A 16,214-nucleotide genomic window follows, 5' to 3' on the forward strand; every position below is an offset into this window, starting at 1 on the left:
CTATGACTATCGCACCATAGTGGAGGACATGGCTTGTTTTTTTATGTCCTCCACTGTGCTGCGGTGCTTTAGGGTGAAGTGCACTCATCCAAAAGTTCACTTTCGTTAAAGTGAACTTTCGCAGAAGTGAGGCTTCCTATTACAAGTTCGAAGTAGTGAACTTTCGTTCTTGTAATAGGAGTCCACACAGACACACACACACACACACACACATATATATATATATATATATATATATAATCTCAAATAACAGAAAATTACCATTCAAAGTTAGAAGCCACTCGACTAGAGCCTTAGCGCAAATCCTTTGCATACCTAGCCAGATTATCAGTGAACAGTATTTGTGCCGCTGCTACGTGGGCAAGACTCCATACTTATCAATGGACAGTATTTGTGCCACTGCTACGTGGGCAAGACTCCATACTTTTATTACTCATTGTAAAGTTGATTTGACCTCCAGGGACAGGGCTTCCTTTGGTTCCACTGTGCTCAAAGGTGTACTCCCGTGCGCCACCCAGGAAAATGGTGCTAGGGATGCTGTCTCAACCAGTAAGAATGAAGGCGAGTGTTTGTTGTCCATCTCACCCTTCATTCTTACGACCCTCCCACCTTCCCCCAGACAAGGGCTCCTAGAAGAGTTAGATGAAAGATCTTTCTTCTTAGTGAAGGAGCTCCACTGAATTTCCTTGTTATTTCTGTACCTGATGTTGCATGACAAATACAGACACATTGTTATGATTAGCAGCAAACAAGATCTGGGGAATTACACCACTACATGATGGGATACCTGTTCAGCCATGAGCCAAGTGAAAGACTTCAGGCTAGTGTATTCGGCCAGGTTTGAGCCGAGGATCGGCTCCAAACCCAACCAGTAAGAGTAAAGGACAAGATGGACAACAAACATGGAATGTTATGGTGAGTACATAACTTCTTTTTATAAATCCTGCACTTTTCTTGCTTTACTGCTAGGGCATTCTTCAACAAAAGGAAAGTATGTGAAGGCTGATATTGCCATAGAAAAGATAAGTCTTTGTGCAGCTGCTGACTGTAATGGTCATCTGATGATGTCCTTTTCATTCTTCCTCAATGGATTATGGATCTGTCCTTGGATCTGACACGGCCTCATTCCACAGACTTTGGATCCAACTCTTGAGCTCCTTCCACTACCGGTAATGCCTTAGTCCTTCCCAAGACCTCAGATCTCATTTGCTGCCATTTCGCACGGATGCCAAGCCTCTTTTTGAACAAACATTTTTCAAACTATTATTGAGTGTTTTGTAAGTGTTTCTTTTTAAATTAGAAACCTCTTTTTCTTTGCCTATGTAATCATTTACGTATATATTTAAATGTTTTGATATAGTTCCTTCCTCTCAGCTTCAGTCCTTCTTATCGTTAGCCTTCTACCTCAGTAGGGTAAATTTTTACGTACCGTCATTGATACGATGTCCTTCAAGGATGCATCTGCAGTCCTAACAAATGGGTTGTCCTGCCTCAGGCAGCCCTTCGGTGGCCGGATACCAAAGTCTGGGTCTGGCCTCGGCTGATGTCGCACTTCACCCGACGTCACTGCGGCAGTCAATTGGGTATAAAGGCATCAGCCGACGCCATTTTCCCCAGTCTTTCTTGCCGCGCGGTGCCCGAAGCAGAAGCTGTTCGCAAGTGCCGGTCGGTCAGATCCAGAGATTTCTACTACCGAAGACTTCTAAAAAGCTAAGTACCCCGTTAGGGACTCTTTCTTGCCTCAGCCGATGTCAGAAAAAGTAAATAATTGTTTAACTTGTGGGAAACAAATACCTCATAAGGATTTCCACTCTTACTGCCTTCCTTGCTTAGGCCCAGACCACGACGTAGCAGCTTGTGTAGCCTGTGCTTCCTTCAACCGACGGACACTTAGACGTCGGTCGGAGTTTGCGGAGGAGTTTTTTGGTCCCGCTTTTGCTTACAAAATGCCGTCGGAGACTCCGACTTCACAATTAGCTAAAAAGCGTAAGGAAAAGGACCGACACTCGCGGTCTGCGGTTTCGGCCGAAACCACGGTTAAGCCAACCGTGAGTGTCTCGGTTTCGGCTGAAACAGAGTCCTCGGTTCTCCCTTCGGCCGAAAGCATTCCTCCTGCAGCCGAGGCCTCACACAGCATGGCTGAATCTGCTACTGAAATTTCTCCTGCTGTAGCAGGCACCCAGGATTTATCAGATACTATTCCTTTAGACATATCCACTCCTGCACGTGGAGCTGCTAGGCCCCCTGCATCCATGTCTATCAAGGCTTTCTCTAGGGCTAAAGCAGCTAAATCTTCTACGGCCTTGCCTTCTAAAGCCCCTTCACACAGGCCTAGCTCTAGTTCCCAAATGCTTAGCCTGGCAGAGGATCTCATTTCTTTAATCAGGGGATCCCAACCTCACCCTGACAGGGCCTCACTTCCCCTCCAGAGAAGAGGCCTAGAGCAGAGCCCCCTGAACCAGTTTCTACGGATTATTCTTCTGATGATTCAGAAAACTCAAATCCTCCAGAGGGCCCTTATTCTCCATATGAGGATTCTGACGCAGAAGACTCCATTCCTTCTGCCTCTCCTCCTGAGGAATTTTCTTTTGGGGAAACCTTGCATGCTATGAGGGAACAATTTCAATGGCAGGGTCAGGATTTTTCAGATTCAAGGAAACGGCTCAGGACCTTTTTGCATTTACCACAGCATAGGCCTTTAGCCATTCCTCCAGTCCTAACAGTTGTGGATGATGCATTCAATTATGCTTGTACTGCCCCTGACTCTCTTCCTCCGGCCCCTGCTAAGCCCGACAGATACTACAGGGTCCCGGACACACATTATCACCTGTATAAGGCTCCTATTGCAGATCCTGAAACTATTTCTGAAGGCCCCAAAGCTGTAGCAACTGCCAAAAACCCCCTCCCCTCTGAGAGAGAATCTAGAGCATTAGAGAGATGGGGTAAAAAAGTTTATACTTCTGCTACTCTTTCGGCTAGGGCTTTAAACTGTCAATTCCACATGATTCAGTACCAGGAATTTTTGTTAGACCAGTTAAATAAAAAACTATCCTCTCCTGAACCTATAGACCGTAAGTCCCTTCAGGATTTGGTACATAACACTCAGCAGGTCAGTAATCATTCCTTAAAATGCGGCTATGATGCACTGGAGGCTTCCTTTAGATCAGCTATGACTGGTACAGTGATCAGAAGGCATGCATGGTTAAAAGAGCAATCCTTACCAGACCATGTAAAGTCAAAGCTCCTAGATGCTCCCATGGAGAAACTCAGTTTGTTTGGCTCCCCTGCACAGCAAGTCTTAAAGAAGGTGGAGGAAAAAGCAAAATCTGTCCAAACAGTCAAGGACTTCTTACAGGTCCAGCCTCCTAGGTTTAGTAGAAATTGGCCTTCGAAGAATTGGTCCTTTCCAGACTCCAGAGCACAGAGGGGCAGAAATAGGCGCTCAAGAGGCAGAGGTCAATCCAGAGGTGCCTACAGGGGACGTCAGTGGCAGCCTAACAACCAGAGAAGTACTGCCGCAGATCCAGCTACTGCCACCACCACAGGACAATCACAGTGACTTGGCCCTGATACCGCCTACCAGGGAACAACTGGAAGCACCTTTAGGCGGAAAGCTAGCCTTATTTTCAGTAAACTGGCATTACATTACAGGAGACAAATGGATTTTACAGACAATAGACAAAGGTTACAGGTTTCACTTCCATACTCTACCAAGGAAGAGAGGAATGCCAAACCTACCACCAAACCAAAAGACAAACGCTCTAAGACAAATCAACCACTTACTAAGGATGAGAGCTATAGAAAAGGTACCGGCTATGGAACAAGGACAAGGATTTTATTCCAGACTTTTCCTGGTGCCAAGAAAAGAAAACCAATGGAGGCCTATTCTCGACCTGTCCGCTCTCAACACATATCTCATTGTTCCAAAATTCAAAATGCTGACCCTACAGCACCTTCTTCCCATGCTGGGCAAGGAGGCTTGGCTGGTGACTCTAGATCTCAAGGAGGCATACCTGCACGTCCCTATTCGACCAGATTGCAGAAGATACCTCAGATTTCTTGCAGGATCAGAGCATTATCAATTCTCAGCATTGCCCTTTGGCTTATCTACTGCGCCCAGAGTATTCACGAAATGCCTGGCATCAGTAATTGCTCATTGCAGGCTTCAGGGAATTCAAATTTATACATACCTGGACGACTGCCTGATACAAGCGGACAACAAGATCAAATTAACAAAAGATTTGGAAAAGGTTATCCACCTACTGCAGGCCTTGGGATACACAGTCAACATAAAAAAGTCAAGGCTGGTACCATCCCAAAGGATTACATTCTTGGGTGCAGAACTGGACACATCAAATCAAATGGCAATTCTCACAGCAGAAAAGAAAAATCTACTACCACTCTATTTCAAGGCATTAGCAACGCAGAACCAGCTTACAGCAGGGAAAATCCTGCAAGCTCTGGGTTACATGGCATCCTGCATAATATTAATCCCACATGCCAGACTGCATATGAGGAAGTTGCAATGGTACCTACGGAATTTATGGTCTCAGCACAAGCACAGCCTAGAAACCCAAATTCCAATAATTCCATGCCTGAAGCAAGAATTCCTGTGGTGGGCTCAGGCCTGCCAGTTGAACAAAGGACTGCCTTTCCACAGCCCTCACCCAAGCCAGACTATCACCACGGACGCCTCAGACCTCGGTTGGGGGGCACACATGGCAGACAAGTGTATACAAGGCCTATGGGCACAGGACCAGCTGAACCTACACATAAATCAAAAAGAGATGCTGGCAGTCAAACAGGCGATTCAGACATTCAGACCTTTTCTTCAACAGGGTCATTTGCTGATAAGGACGGACAACACCACAGTTATGTGGTATATCAACAAACAGGGAGGCACACATTCATACCCTCTATGCCGGATGGCAATGGACCTATGGAATGTGGCCCTGAACCTCAACATACAGCTCCAGGCCTTATTTGTGCCAGGAAAAGAAAATATATTAGCAGACACATTAAGCAGAACTACCACGGATGCCCACGAATGGATGCTGCATCCGGACATCTTCAAAACCATTACAGAGAAATGGGGGCTACCAGAAATAGACCTGTTCGCATCCCCACACAACCACCAATTGAGAAAATTCTGCACAAGGACATACCACCCACTTGCTTGGAAGGTGGACTCCCTATCATTCAGTTGGGAAAACGTAACAGCATATGCATTCCCACCTCTACCTTTGATGCACAAAGTGCTACTGAAGATCAAAGATCATCACCCAAGGATCATACTGATAGCTCCAGACTGGCCGAGGCAGCATTGGTACCCGCTTCTGAGAAGTATGTCTCGGACACACGCATGGCCTCTACCTCTAGTTCCTCTGCTGCTAACACAGAACAACTTCAAGATCCTGCATCCAAACACTGCAGCTAGCTGCTTGGAATCTTACATGAAACAAAATAACCCAAATTTATCTCAGAGGGTTAAAGACATTATCCTGGAGGCTCGCAGACCCTCCACAAGGAAGACTTATTCAGCAAAATGGAAAAGATACCTCATTTGGAGCACAGCAAAAGGAGAAAACGTATCATTGGCAAACATAGCTAACATCCTGGAATATTTAGCAGAACTTTTCCACAATGGCCTGTCTTACTCCTCCATCAAGATTCATGCATCAGCAATTTCAGCAGAATACAACATGGATCCTCCAGTCTTCTCGCATCCTCTACTCAGGCAGTTTCTGAGAGGAATTAAAAATGTAAAGCCTCCAAGAAAGCCACCTCTGCCTACATGGGACCTGAACTTTGTGCTGGAAAAGTTAACACTTCCCCCTTTTGAACCAGCAGCAACAGCAGAATTACAGTTCTTATCTTGGAAAACTGCTTTCCTGCTTGCAATCACTTCAGCAAGAAGGGTCTCTGAATTACAGGCATTAATGGCAGTACAGCCCTTCCTTATCTTCCATCAGGATAGAGTGTCCTTGAGAACTAACCCTACTTTTATGCCAAAGGTGGTCTCCAGGGTATCATTGAACCAAGCAATCCACCTACCAACATTCTTCCCCAACCCACAGAACAGGGGGGAAAGGCTACTGCACACCTTGGATGTACACAGGCAATTGCGCTACTACCTGGACAGAACCAAGAATAATAGAAAAACTGACCAGCTTCTGGTAGCATATGCAGCAGGAATGGAAGGAAAAGCAATTTCAAAACAGACAATTTCAAAATGGATAGGAAATTACATTAGATTTTGTTACTCCTTTCATGGGAAGACAACTCCAGAAAACATCAGCCCTCACTCCACAAGGGCTACAGCCACTACTACAGCTTTCTTACGAGGAGTGGCTACCAAAGACATTTTAGAGGCTGCTACTTGGAGCTCCGTGCATACATTTGCCAAGCATTATAATCTGCCTTTATACTCCAGATCCCGAGCAGGTTTTGCCACTGCTGTTTTGCAAGGGATCTTAGCTACACCATAATCTTCTTAGTGCCTCCTCCCCCAGTTTGGCTATGGTATTCTACCCATTTGTTAGGACTGCAGATGCATCCTTGAAGGACATAGTACAGTTCTGTACCTACCATAAATGTAGATGTCCGAGAGGCATGCATCTGCAGTCAGGATTACCTACCCTCCTTCCCCTCTGTGGTACTCCTAGGGTATTTGCCCATCTTGTAGCTAGCTGGGGGAATCTATTATGGTGTATTTGTTTGTATATATGTACATACATGTTTATGTTTTGTGTGCTCTCTACTGTTTGGAATCATTTGCATTTATCCAAATTTAGCCTTCCTAGAGGGCACCTGGCATCTGGGGCAAGAAACACTGAGGAAAATGGCGTTGGCTGATGCCTTTATACCCAATTGACTGCCGCAGTGACGTCAGGTGAAGTGCGACATCAGCCGAGGCCAGACCCAGACTTTGGAATCCGGCCGACCGAAGGGCTGCCTGAGGCAGGACAACCCATTTGTTAGGACTGCAGATGCATGCCTCTCGGACATCTACATTTATGGTAGGTACAAAACTGTACTTTTTCTTTCTTTACCTTTGTTTTTCTTTTCCTACCCAGTTTATCATGGTATTTTTCACTGTCATTGTTGGTAGTTCTTTAAAAAAACACTCTTACCCTTTCTTTTCTTTATTTTTGTTTTTTATAGCACTGTGGCTGAGAAGCGCACAGGTTTTAAGTAATCCATTTCCTGTGAGCACAACATTCTGAATTTGAATGCCGACAGGGAGTGCATTTGTTGTTTAGGGGCAGCACACCTTGCTACAGACTGTACTATTTGCTCTGCATTTAACTCTAGGGCTACTGCAGATGGGAGAAATTAGTTAGTCCTCAAAGGGTTGTTACCTCCGTTGTCTTCTTCCGCCAGGGCTCAAACCCCCAGCAAATCTTTGAAGGCTCCATCGGAGCATAGAAAACCGTCTCCACCTAAGTCTGTGAAGGCTTCATCTTCCTCAGAACCTCCACAGAAATGCATAGTTCAGTTCATCGGATCCGACTTTGTCGAATCCAAAGTGAAAAACTTCGGATCCTAAGTCTTCAGATCCAGTAGTTATTTCAGGAATTCCTCCTGCTAAATCTACAGATTCAAAACCATTGAATCTGATTTCTGGCACGTTTCATTCTCCAAGAGCTTGCCCATCCAAATTTGCTATTGAACCTGTTTATCCTCTGCTCCATTCCCCTTTCATGCAAAGTCTAAGGAAACACTCTAGATCTCAGTCCACTACCTCATCTGTCAGGTCCTCCGGGAATCTTTCTGAAGCTAAAGTGGATAGGATGGTGAGAAAGTTCTTCAGAGCTCAGGTCCAGATGGGGCTTATATCGTCTCAGGCTCCCATCAGACTCGTGAACCTTCTTTCCACATCCCATACAGTTGCATCTCCTTCTCTGATCCATTCTTTGGTTTTGGAGACCCTGGATCTGAGAGTAGCAGTGTCAGAGCCAAAGAGGATTACATCATTGACTCTGACATTTTCCCTGACCAGTTCCATTTTTGTTCCCTCGGATCAGGATGATTCTCGAAGCTGAAGCAGCAACGTCGGCTCCATGGGGCTGGAATCTACTATGATTATGTCAGAACCGTCCTTGGCCTTTAGAGACTTGGTGCTAGGTAGCTCAGGTCCAATTCCCTCCTTGAGGCATGGAACCGGACAAAGTCGCAGCTTGCCTGCTTTGGGAGTCTTGGCTCTTGTTTGGCCGGCCATTACTTCTCCTGCTCCATTGGCCTTTGAGGTTGTGGAATGGGTGTTCTCTCATTCTAAGAGCCAGTCTCTCATACTTCCTTGTGTCCTGCACCTTTTCCCTCTATGGTTCAGAACTCTGATTTCATCAAATCTACTCCACAGGGGGAGCCAATACTAACTAGTATCCAGACAGCTCCCACAGAGGAAGTACCCCTCTCTTTAGTCACCTCCCCAGAGCATTCCACTGAGGAGGTACACCGAAAGAGAAGGTGTAAAAGGAGGCACAGAGAGTCTTCCTTGGAATCTTTTACTGAAGATACTGACCTCAATGAAGGGGAAGGGTCTCCCACATCACCACCCTCAGTTGTCTCACTTTGAGACATTTTGGAGATCCTTAAGCAGAATGGTGGTTGGTCCTCAGATAATCCTTCCCCTGTGGAGTCAGTATTTATGGAAGCTTTTGGTGTTGGCCTGTCTGTGTCTTGGGTGACTCCCCCAGCCAATGAGCTTATCAACCTAGTCTCTCTCTGGGCATGGAAGGAACCGGATTCTGTTGAACCAATCCCAGATTGTCCAGATAAAATTTTAACTAGTTCAAAAAATGAACGTTATTGGAGCAAAGGCATCCCTGTTGATGCAGTGGTTGTGGCGGCAGCCACTAAGAAGGAGCAAGCAGAACAGGGCTCCTTTGTCCATCCCCCTAACAGAGATCCAGGGCAGTGGACAGGTTTGGAAAGCACTTGTTTGCTTCAGTGACCTTTGCCTTGAGGTCCCTGAATTGTTTGGTGCACTTTAGAAGGCTGCAGAGATATTTTACCAAGGAACTCTCAAACTCTCTCAGAATGTGCATCTGTAGAGGACTATAAAAGATCATCCTCACAGCTGGTCATTCTGTTGTCTATTTCCAGTGCGTCCATGAGGTTGATTTCTCATAGCAGGAGGGTACCTCAAGGATGAACAGTTCAGGCATTGTCATAAGGAGACATGCCTGGATGTGGTTATGCGATTTGGAGGAGCCTTTCAAGTCTTCTTTCATCAATGCCTATTTTGATGGAACATCCTTGTTTGCCCCTTCTGTGAAATAAATACTTTTCTGCAGTGAACAGGAAGGAAAGGCCCAGTCTGCCATAAGGATTCACTGTTCTACTCCTTAACGATCCTTTTCAAGGAATCAAAGAAGACACAAGAAAATGTGCCTCTGTAAATCCCAGAGAGCTTTCCAGGATTCACATGGACACAACTCCTTCAGTGGCATAGGAGGGAGGTAAATGGAAGACGCCATCCTCGTGGCAGGGGAAGCCCACAAAACCAGGGTTTCCAAGATTCCTTTTTGGACAGACCCTTTCAGCGCTCCTGAAGGGCTGCTCGACTGCTCGCCTGTGGAGGCAGTTGGGATACGGTTGTCTTTACTCCCAGATGCCTGAGCTGCTATAACAAAAGATTCTTAGGTGCTATTTTATGGCATTTTTCCAGAGTCCCTCATCCAAAATAACAAAACTTTCCGATGTCCCACCCTGTCAGAGAGAAGCTGTAGCTCAAAAGATTCATAAATTGCTGAACAAGAGAGTCATCCAAGAGGTTCCACCAGACCGGAGAGGATTTGGAACTTACTCAAGGTTCTTTTTAGTACCAGAAAAGACAGGGCACCTGAGAACAATTTTGAATTTAAGCAATCTGAACCAGTATGTGAGGAAATCAAAGTTCCAAATGGTTATGGTGCAGTCTGTTGTACGTCTTTTACACAAGGACACTTAGATGTGCTCAGTCGATCTTCAGGATGTGCACTATCAAATCAAAATAAACAGACACTCTTGAAGATTCTTACACTTTTGGTTGGGAGCAAATCATTGTCAGATCAGAGCCCTGCCCTTTGGACTCACCATAGGCGCCAGGATGTTTACCAAGTGTATGGCAGTGGTACCAGCTCACCTGAAACTGCAAGAATTCCATGTGTTTCCATGCTGAGATGACTTCCTTCTCACCACCTCAACCAGGCATCTCCTAGCACAATCCAGGGGCTATTTTCTCCAAATTTGCCAAACTTTAGGCATTATTGTCAACATTTCCAATCCAAACTACTTCCAGTATAAAAATAACTGTGCGAGTGGTGGATCCTGGTGTCTACGGTTGTTTATTATTTTTAGTTGTTTTTGTGTATACTTCCAGTATAAAGCCTGGAATTCACTGGTCCTCATCTAAATGCAGTAAGTCAGATTGCTTCTCTACCTCCTCATTGTATAGTTACAATCAAGTCCTAGGTTCAACAAATTCTTTCTCATCCTGCTTCTCTTGCTAGACTTATTCTTCAGGCCCCAGGCTCCATGGCAACGTCTATAGTATTAGTCCCATTAGCATGTTACTACAAGTATGTTCTTCAATGGTATTGTAGCTGCTTAGTGGTCTATTCTTCCTCTATCTTCCCAGTCAAACTTACTCCAATATACAGAGACCGTCTTCATTGGTGGATCCAGTTGGACATTTATATAGGTTGTCCATTCGTTCTGTCTTCCCCAATACTCACGGTGACCCCAATACTCACGGTGACCACAGATACCGTCCAACTGGAGTGGAAGGCATTCCTTGGGAAGGATGGTCCAGGGAACATGGTCCACCCAAGAGACCAATTCGCACATGAGTGTCCTTGAGATGAGAACAGTCCTGTTAGCATTGCACACTTTTCAAGAGGTTCTCCTTCTGGGGACTTTGATTCAAATCAACAGTGTATGTAGTGTGGTACATCAACAAACAAGGGGGAAATCGATCCTGCCCCCTTTGTCAAGAAGCTATGGTGGGTGATCTCCTCCAACCGCTTTCTAGTGGCAATGTACATTCTGGGGAAATCCAGTGCATTAGCAGACAAACTCAGCAAGTCCATTTTGATACCTCACAAGTGATTTCTCAAGTCAGTGGCTGAGAAAGTTTTTTTTATTGAAGGGGCCAACCTTGCTGTGATCTTTTTGCTTCTCCCCACAACGACAAATGCAGCAGGTACTTTGCCTTGATCACCCATCAGGGGGAGTTACCGAGAGATGCTCTAGTCCACATTTGACCCTCCTGTCCCCTTCATGCCAATTCCCCAGTACCTCTGATTCCAAAATTTTTACAGAAAGCCAGTCGGTTGAAGAGCTTGGTTATCCTCATTGCCCCCTTTTGGCATTGCCAGGTGTGGTTCCCCTTCCTTAAGTCTCATCTTTGTTATCCTCCTTGCACACTGGACCCCAGTCCAGATCTTCTGTCACATCCCTCTGCGATGAAACATCCCAATATCCCAGCCCTTAAACTAACCACATGGTTTCTCCAGTTCCATTAATAACTAGGCAGCTCAGACTTTCTTCCCCAGTTTTGCAATATCCTTTTGTCCTCACAGAAAGATTTCACCAAGAAGATGGCAGATTGGGATTTCCAATTTCTAAGATTACATTGGCCAAATGGATAACTTGTTGCATTTCCTGCATATATTCCCAGCAAGGTCTTTCTCCACCTAAGGCTCTTTCAACCAGATGTATGGCCACCTCATCTGCCTTCTGGTCTAGAACTTCCACTGATATTTGTGCAGTAGCCACCTGGTCTAATGCTCATACCTTTATTACTCATTACAAATTGGACATGATTTCCAGATGCAAAGCTTCTTTTGGTTTAGCAGTTCTCCAGAATATCCTTCCACGAGGGCCACCCAAAATTCATGTTACTTGGGACTCTGTCCCATCTGTTGAGGAAGAATGAAAAGGACAACTTCAGATATTAATGTTATGTACTCACCATAGCTATGCATCGGCATTGTCCATTTTCATTCTTCCTCAACTTCCCTCCCTCCCTTCCTTCTCCCCCTTCCTTTTATCTTCTGGAGTGATCTGATGGACTTTTGGAACCTGTTGTTTCAGGTTTGAGCCCTGGTTTTATTTCTCTTCTCTTTCCTTGTTATATAGTAAGAACTTGAAGGCAGCAAACTTGACTTTATGTATTGAGGGTGGACTAGTGCATTATGGATAGAAGGAGGAGCTCGAGAGTTGGATCTGAAGTCTGTGGAATGCAGCTTTCAGATCTGAGGACAGATCCAAAACCCATCAGTTGAGCAAGAATATAAATGGACAACACAGATGCTTAAGTTATGGTGAGTACGTAACTTTAATTTTTTGAGTGAGTATCAGTCACATAGTCTTGTCCGCGTTCTGTTCCCCACCCAACCTTTATATTATTCCTTTGGTTGTTTATGTATTGTTTGGTAACTAGATAGTGGACTGACTACATTGTCTGGACCCATTTCTTCCTCAGTCTTGGAAGTATTACAAAAATGACAGCAACAGACAGAGTAGAATATTAAAATGTTAGGCATCAAAACAGTCATGCATACAGCAGAGGGAATTACTTAAAAAAACAGAGGTTGCACTGAGTCGTTGAAAGAGTGAGAGGACTGTAGTGATATGAACCTCATTCTTTACTTTTTTTGGAAAGAACCGTAGAAAATGATACTACTTGATAATCAGGGGAGTCCTGATGAAGGGACTGACTCAGATGACTTCTAGAAAACAAGTGGAATTTTCAGTGGTAGGCAGATGCCTGCTACTTGAAATGCAGTTGAAGAACTATAGTTACATTAATTGTTTTTGTAGCCCAGTTTACACATATTCCTAGCATAATTTCAGATACAAAGGTCTTGAAGATCATCTGAGCAGATAGATTTCCTTCACTTTCTTCATCTCATAGAGGGGGTTACAGAATGAACAGACATCTCCTCCTCAGTCATCATTGTTAGGCCGTATCATTTTAGCTGAAGAGAACTGAGGAAAGTTGGGCTAGCCCTCCACTGTTGTCAGAGGTTCAGTGGTGGTTACTAGGCTATCAGCCCAAGAGACATATTAAGTCTTTGCCATGCTTACTCCAAATTACCAAAATATTGCTGATGTGTCAGTAACACAAGGAATTTTATGAGTTGCAATATAGGTTTGTACACATCGTGTTTATTGACTACCCCAATCCATTAGGGACATTGGTGCCCAACCAGACGTAAAAGTGCAATTTCCCATCCATTGGTCCAAGTTACATTTGAATATAGTTAGGGATGTACTTTGCTTCACGGGGATGGGAAGCCTGTTCCAGAGAAGAGGTTGGTAATCTTTCAGTCACAGGGAGAAATCTGTAGAAAGCTGGTACAAGAAGGAACTGAATAATCCTGGCTTGGAGAACTTAACTTGGTGATGTTGTGTTAAGCAAGAATTAAGAAAATGAGATCCTACCACAGATCTGGAGTTAAGGTGGGTAGCTTCCTACTACCTTTTTGGGGTTTTGTAAAGTGCTAAGCTGATAGCACTGGTACTAAGTTTTAATATTAGCTGATGATGCTTATGGTTATAGATGATGTGATTATTTCAACAAGTTCATATAAGTGTTGTCTGCTGCAGGAGTTCAAAATATATTGTTTTTACTTGTAATGGGTGAATTAAGTCATATTTTGTTGACAAATTATGCCGAAGTTCCTAAGTGGTCAGTTTTCCTGTAGTCATAGCTCTCAACTGACCACATTTTTGTAGAATGTCCAGATTTTTGCCTTATATTTTTGGTCTGTTCCTCATAAAGTTTGTGGTTTTCTGGCAAATCACTGAGGATTGAAGTCACTAAATATCTGTTTGAGTTTAAAACTTTATATCCTTCAAAAAATGCATGTTAAAAAAAGTTATTCTAGCAACTTTCTAAGTTTCACAGAGCAATATTTAAAATCTGCCCCTATTTTTCCCATATTTTAGGCTTTATCCAGATTTCTTGCCCTAAGAGGTATGCCTGTAGTGTGTGTGTGTGTGTGTGTGTGTGTGTGTGTGTGTGTGTGTGTGTGTGTGTGTGTGTGTGTGTGTGTGTGTGTGCGCGCGCGCACGTGAGTGAGTGAAAGTGGACATTTTTCTTGTGTCTATATATATATATATATATATATATATATATATATGTGTGTGTGTGTGTATATATATGTATATAGCGTGTGTAAAATTTCTTATATGGACAACTCTGTAACTACAAGTGGTCATGCTTAAATTGCTATTATCTCACTACACATTGTGAATGTTACACCCATTGCTTACTATGTTTATGATACATTATGCTCCGTTTGCTTGTGTTGCTCTGGCTTGAACTACTCAGCATGTTTGCAGTGCCAACATAAGGGGGTTGCTTTTTCTCTTTAAGTATTGTATAACTATATTAGAAAAACATTTTGACAATTTTTATTGTGCTATGTTTAGGGTTTCCACCTTTTCAAATGCCCAAAATGGGACATTTTTTGTACAAACAAATTTTGCAAGGCAAAACATACCCATGGCCAGAAAAAGGACAGAACTTCACTTTTTTGCCTAAATACATGCTTTTCTTGTAGTATTTTAGTTGCTTATTCTGTTTCTTATAACATGTAGGTGTTTCAGAAACAGAATAACTGTTTTATGCAACAGTTACATTAAATATAGGAAATATGTCTGTCCTAATATCTCAGGACATTTGCAATTTTTTCAATTTTTATGCAGGACACAACTGCACAAAGAGGGACTGTCCCTCGCAAAGTGGGACAGGTGGTAACCCTAGCTATAGTATTTTTAGATGTTCCCTGAAAAGTGTTTTTGAACCAGTGCACCCACCCAGTTAACAAACAGAAAAGAGTACAGCAACATTTTTTTACCAGTGTAGGACACAATGGTTTGAGTACTGCAGTGATGGAGAACTTTTATAATTAACACTTGTTTGCCAGTTTGTCTTAACTGTGAAGTAACGTTATGATTTGCCTTTCAGGTATGTTTATCCTGGAGGATGATCGGTGTGGTAGCACACCCACTAGCTCATTCTTTTCAGAACTTGCTGAAATACAGTCCTATGATGGAACTAAATCTTTAAAAGAAAACCGCAAAAGTTTAGCACTTTTGGGAAGTCGCATTTTAAGTTCAATTCCTTTACCCGGTAAAAAAACTCGTAGCAGTAGTGATCCTAAAGGAGGAAAACTGGATAGCAGAGCAAGGACTCCTCTGATCATTGATCCTTCAGAAAACACCGACTATGACTTGCTAACACCTAATGGAACTAAATCCTTCAGTAGAAAGCAATTATTCGAGACCTCCTTTATCACCAACAAGCATAGTGAACACGGAGGTAGCATACCTAGTATATTGGATGGTGAACTTAAACTGTCAAAAGGCTGGTCCCGGGAAAGCTCAAGCAGAGAAAAACTGATTGATGATAATTCTATTAATCCTCTTGTCAAAAAGAGAAGTCAGAGTTTTAATACAGATACTACCACGAGTGGTATTAGCTCAATGAGCTCCAGCCCATCCAGGGAAACAGACACTACAAATCTTGACACTGACTGTGGGAGCTTAAATACTGTGGCAAGCACTAAAACTCTTAAAACAAGCCACTCTTTAACTCCACATTCAAATCATCTCCCACTCTCTAAATCAAACTCTGTGTCTCTGGTACCCCCAGGGTCTTCTCATACTTTGCCAAGAAGAGCGCAGTCCCTAAAAGCTCCCTCTGTCACTACAATTAAAAGTTTAGCAGACTATAATATCAGCTACACAAGTCCTCGAGATGCGTTTGGGTATGCTACCCTGAAAAGGTTGCAGCAACAGAGGATGCATCCTTCCCTTTCCCATTCCGAGGCGCTAGCATCCCCTGCAAAAGATGTGCTGTTTACTGACACAATTACAATGAAAACTGGCAGCTTGGATTCAAGATTAACACCACGCAGGTATGAAATATTTACATTTATTTCTTAAAAAATATTTTTTAACATATTAATATTTGTCAGTTCCTAGATGACAGAATTTCTAGTAAGATGAAAGTATGCTATCTTTTTGTTGTGCAAAATGATTAGTCCATCTTCGTCTTTGCAATAAGATCAATGCTGGCAAAACTCAGTCAGCTTGACATGTAATACTTTGCCAGACTTCCCAAGTTCTCACCTTTACCCATAACTTGTGCATAGAAGGACACCCCCGTGTCTTTTGCTGCATCTAAGGTTCGATGACATCATTTAAAGGCTTGA

General features: G+C 43.5%; 1 protein-coding gene across 1 annotated transcript in view; it reads left to right on the forward strand.

The window, feature by feature from the left end:
* The window catches only part of RICTOR (RPTOR independent companion of MTOR complex 2), a 3,179,211-nt gene that overhangs the window by 2,483,368 nt on the left and 679,629 nt on the right, over positions 1–16,214 (forward strand). The window contains exon 31 of the mRNA XM_044069875.1: positions 14,966–15,917. Coding sequence (XP_043925810.1) covers positions 14,966–15,917 — 952 coding nt within the window. The remainder of the gene's footprint in view (positions 1–14,965; positions 15,918–16,214) is intronic.

This window comes from Protopterus annectens, chromosome 1.part0, assembly GCF_019279795.1.
Source record: "Protopterus annectens isolate FY-2018-M chromosome 1.part0, PAN1.0, whole genome shotgun sequence".
Lineage (NCBI taxonomy): Eukaryota > Metazoa > Chordata > Ceratodontiformes > Protopteridae > Protopterus > Protopterus annectens.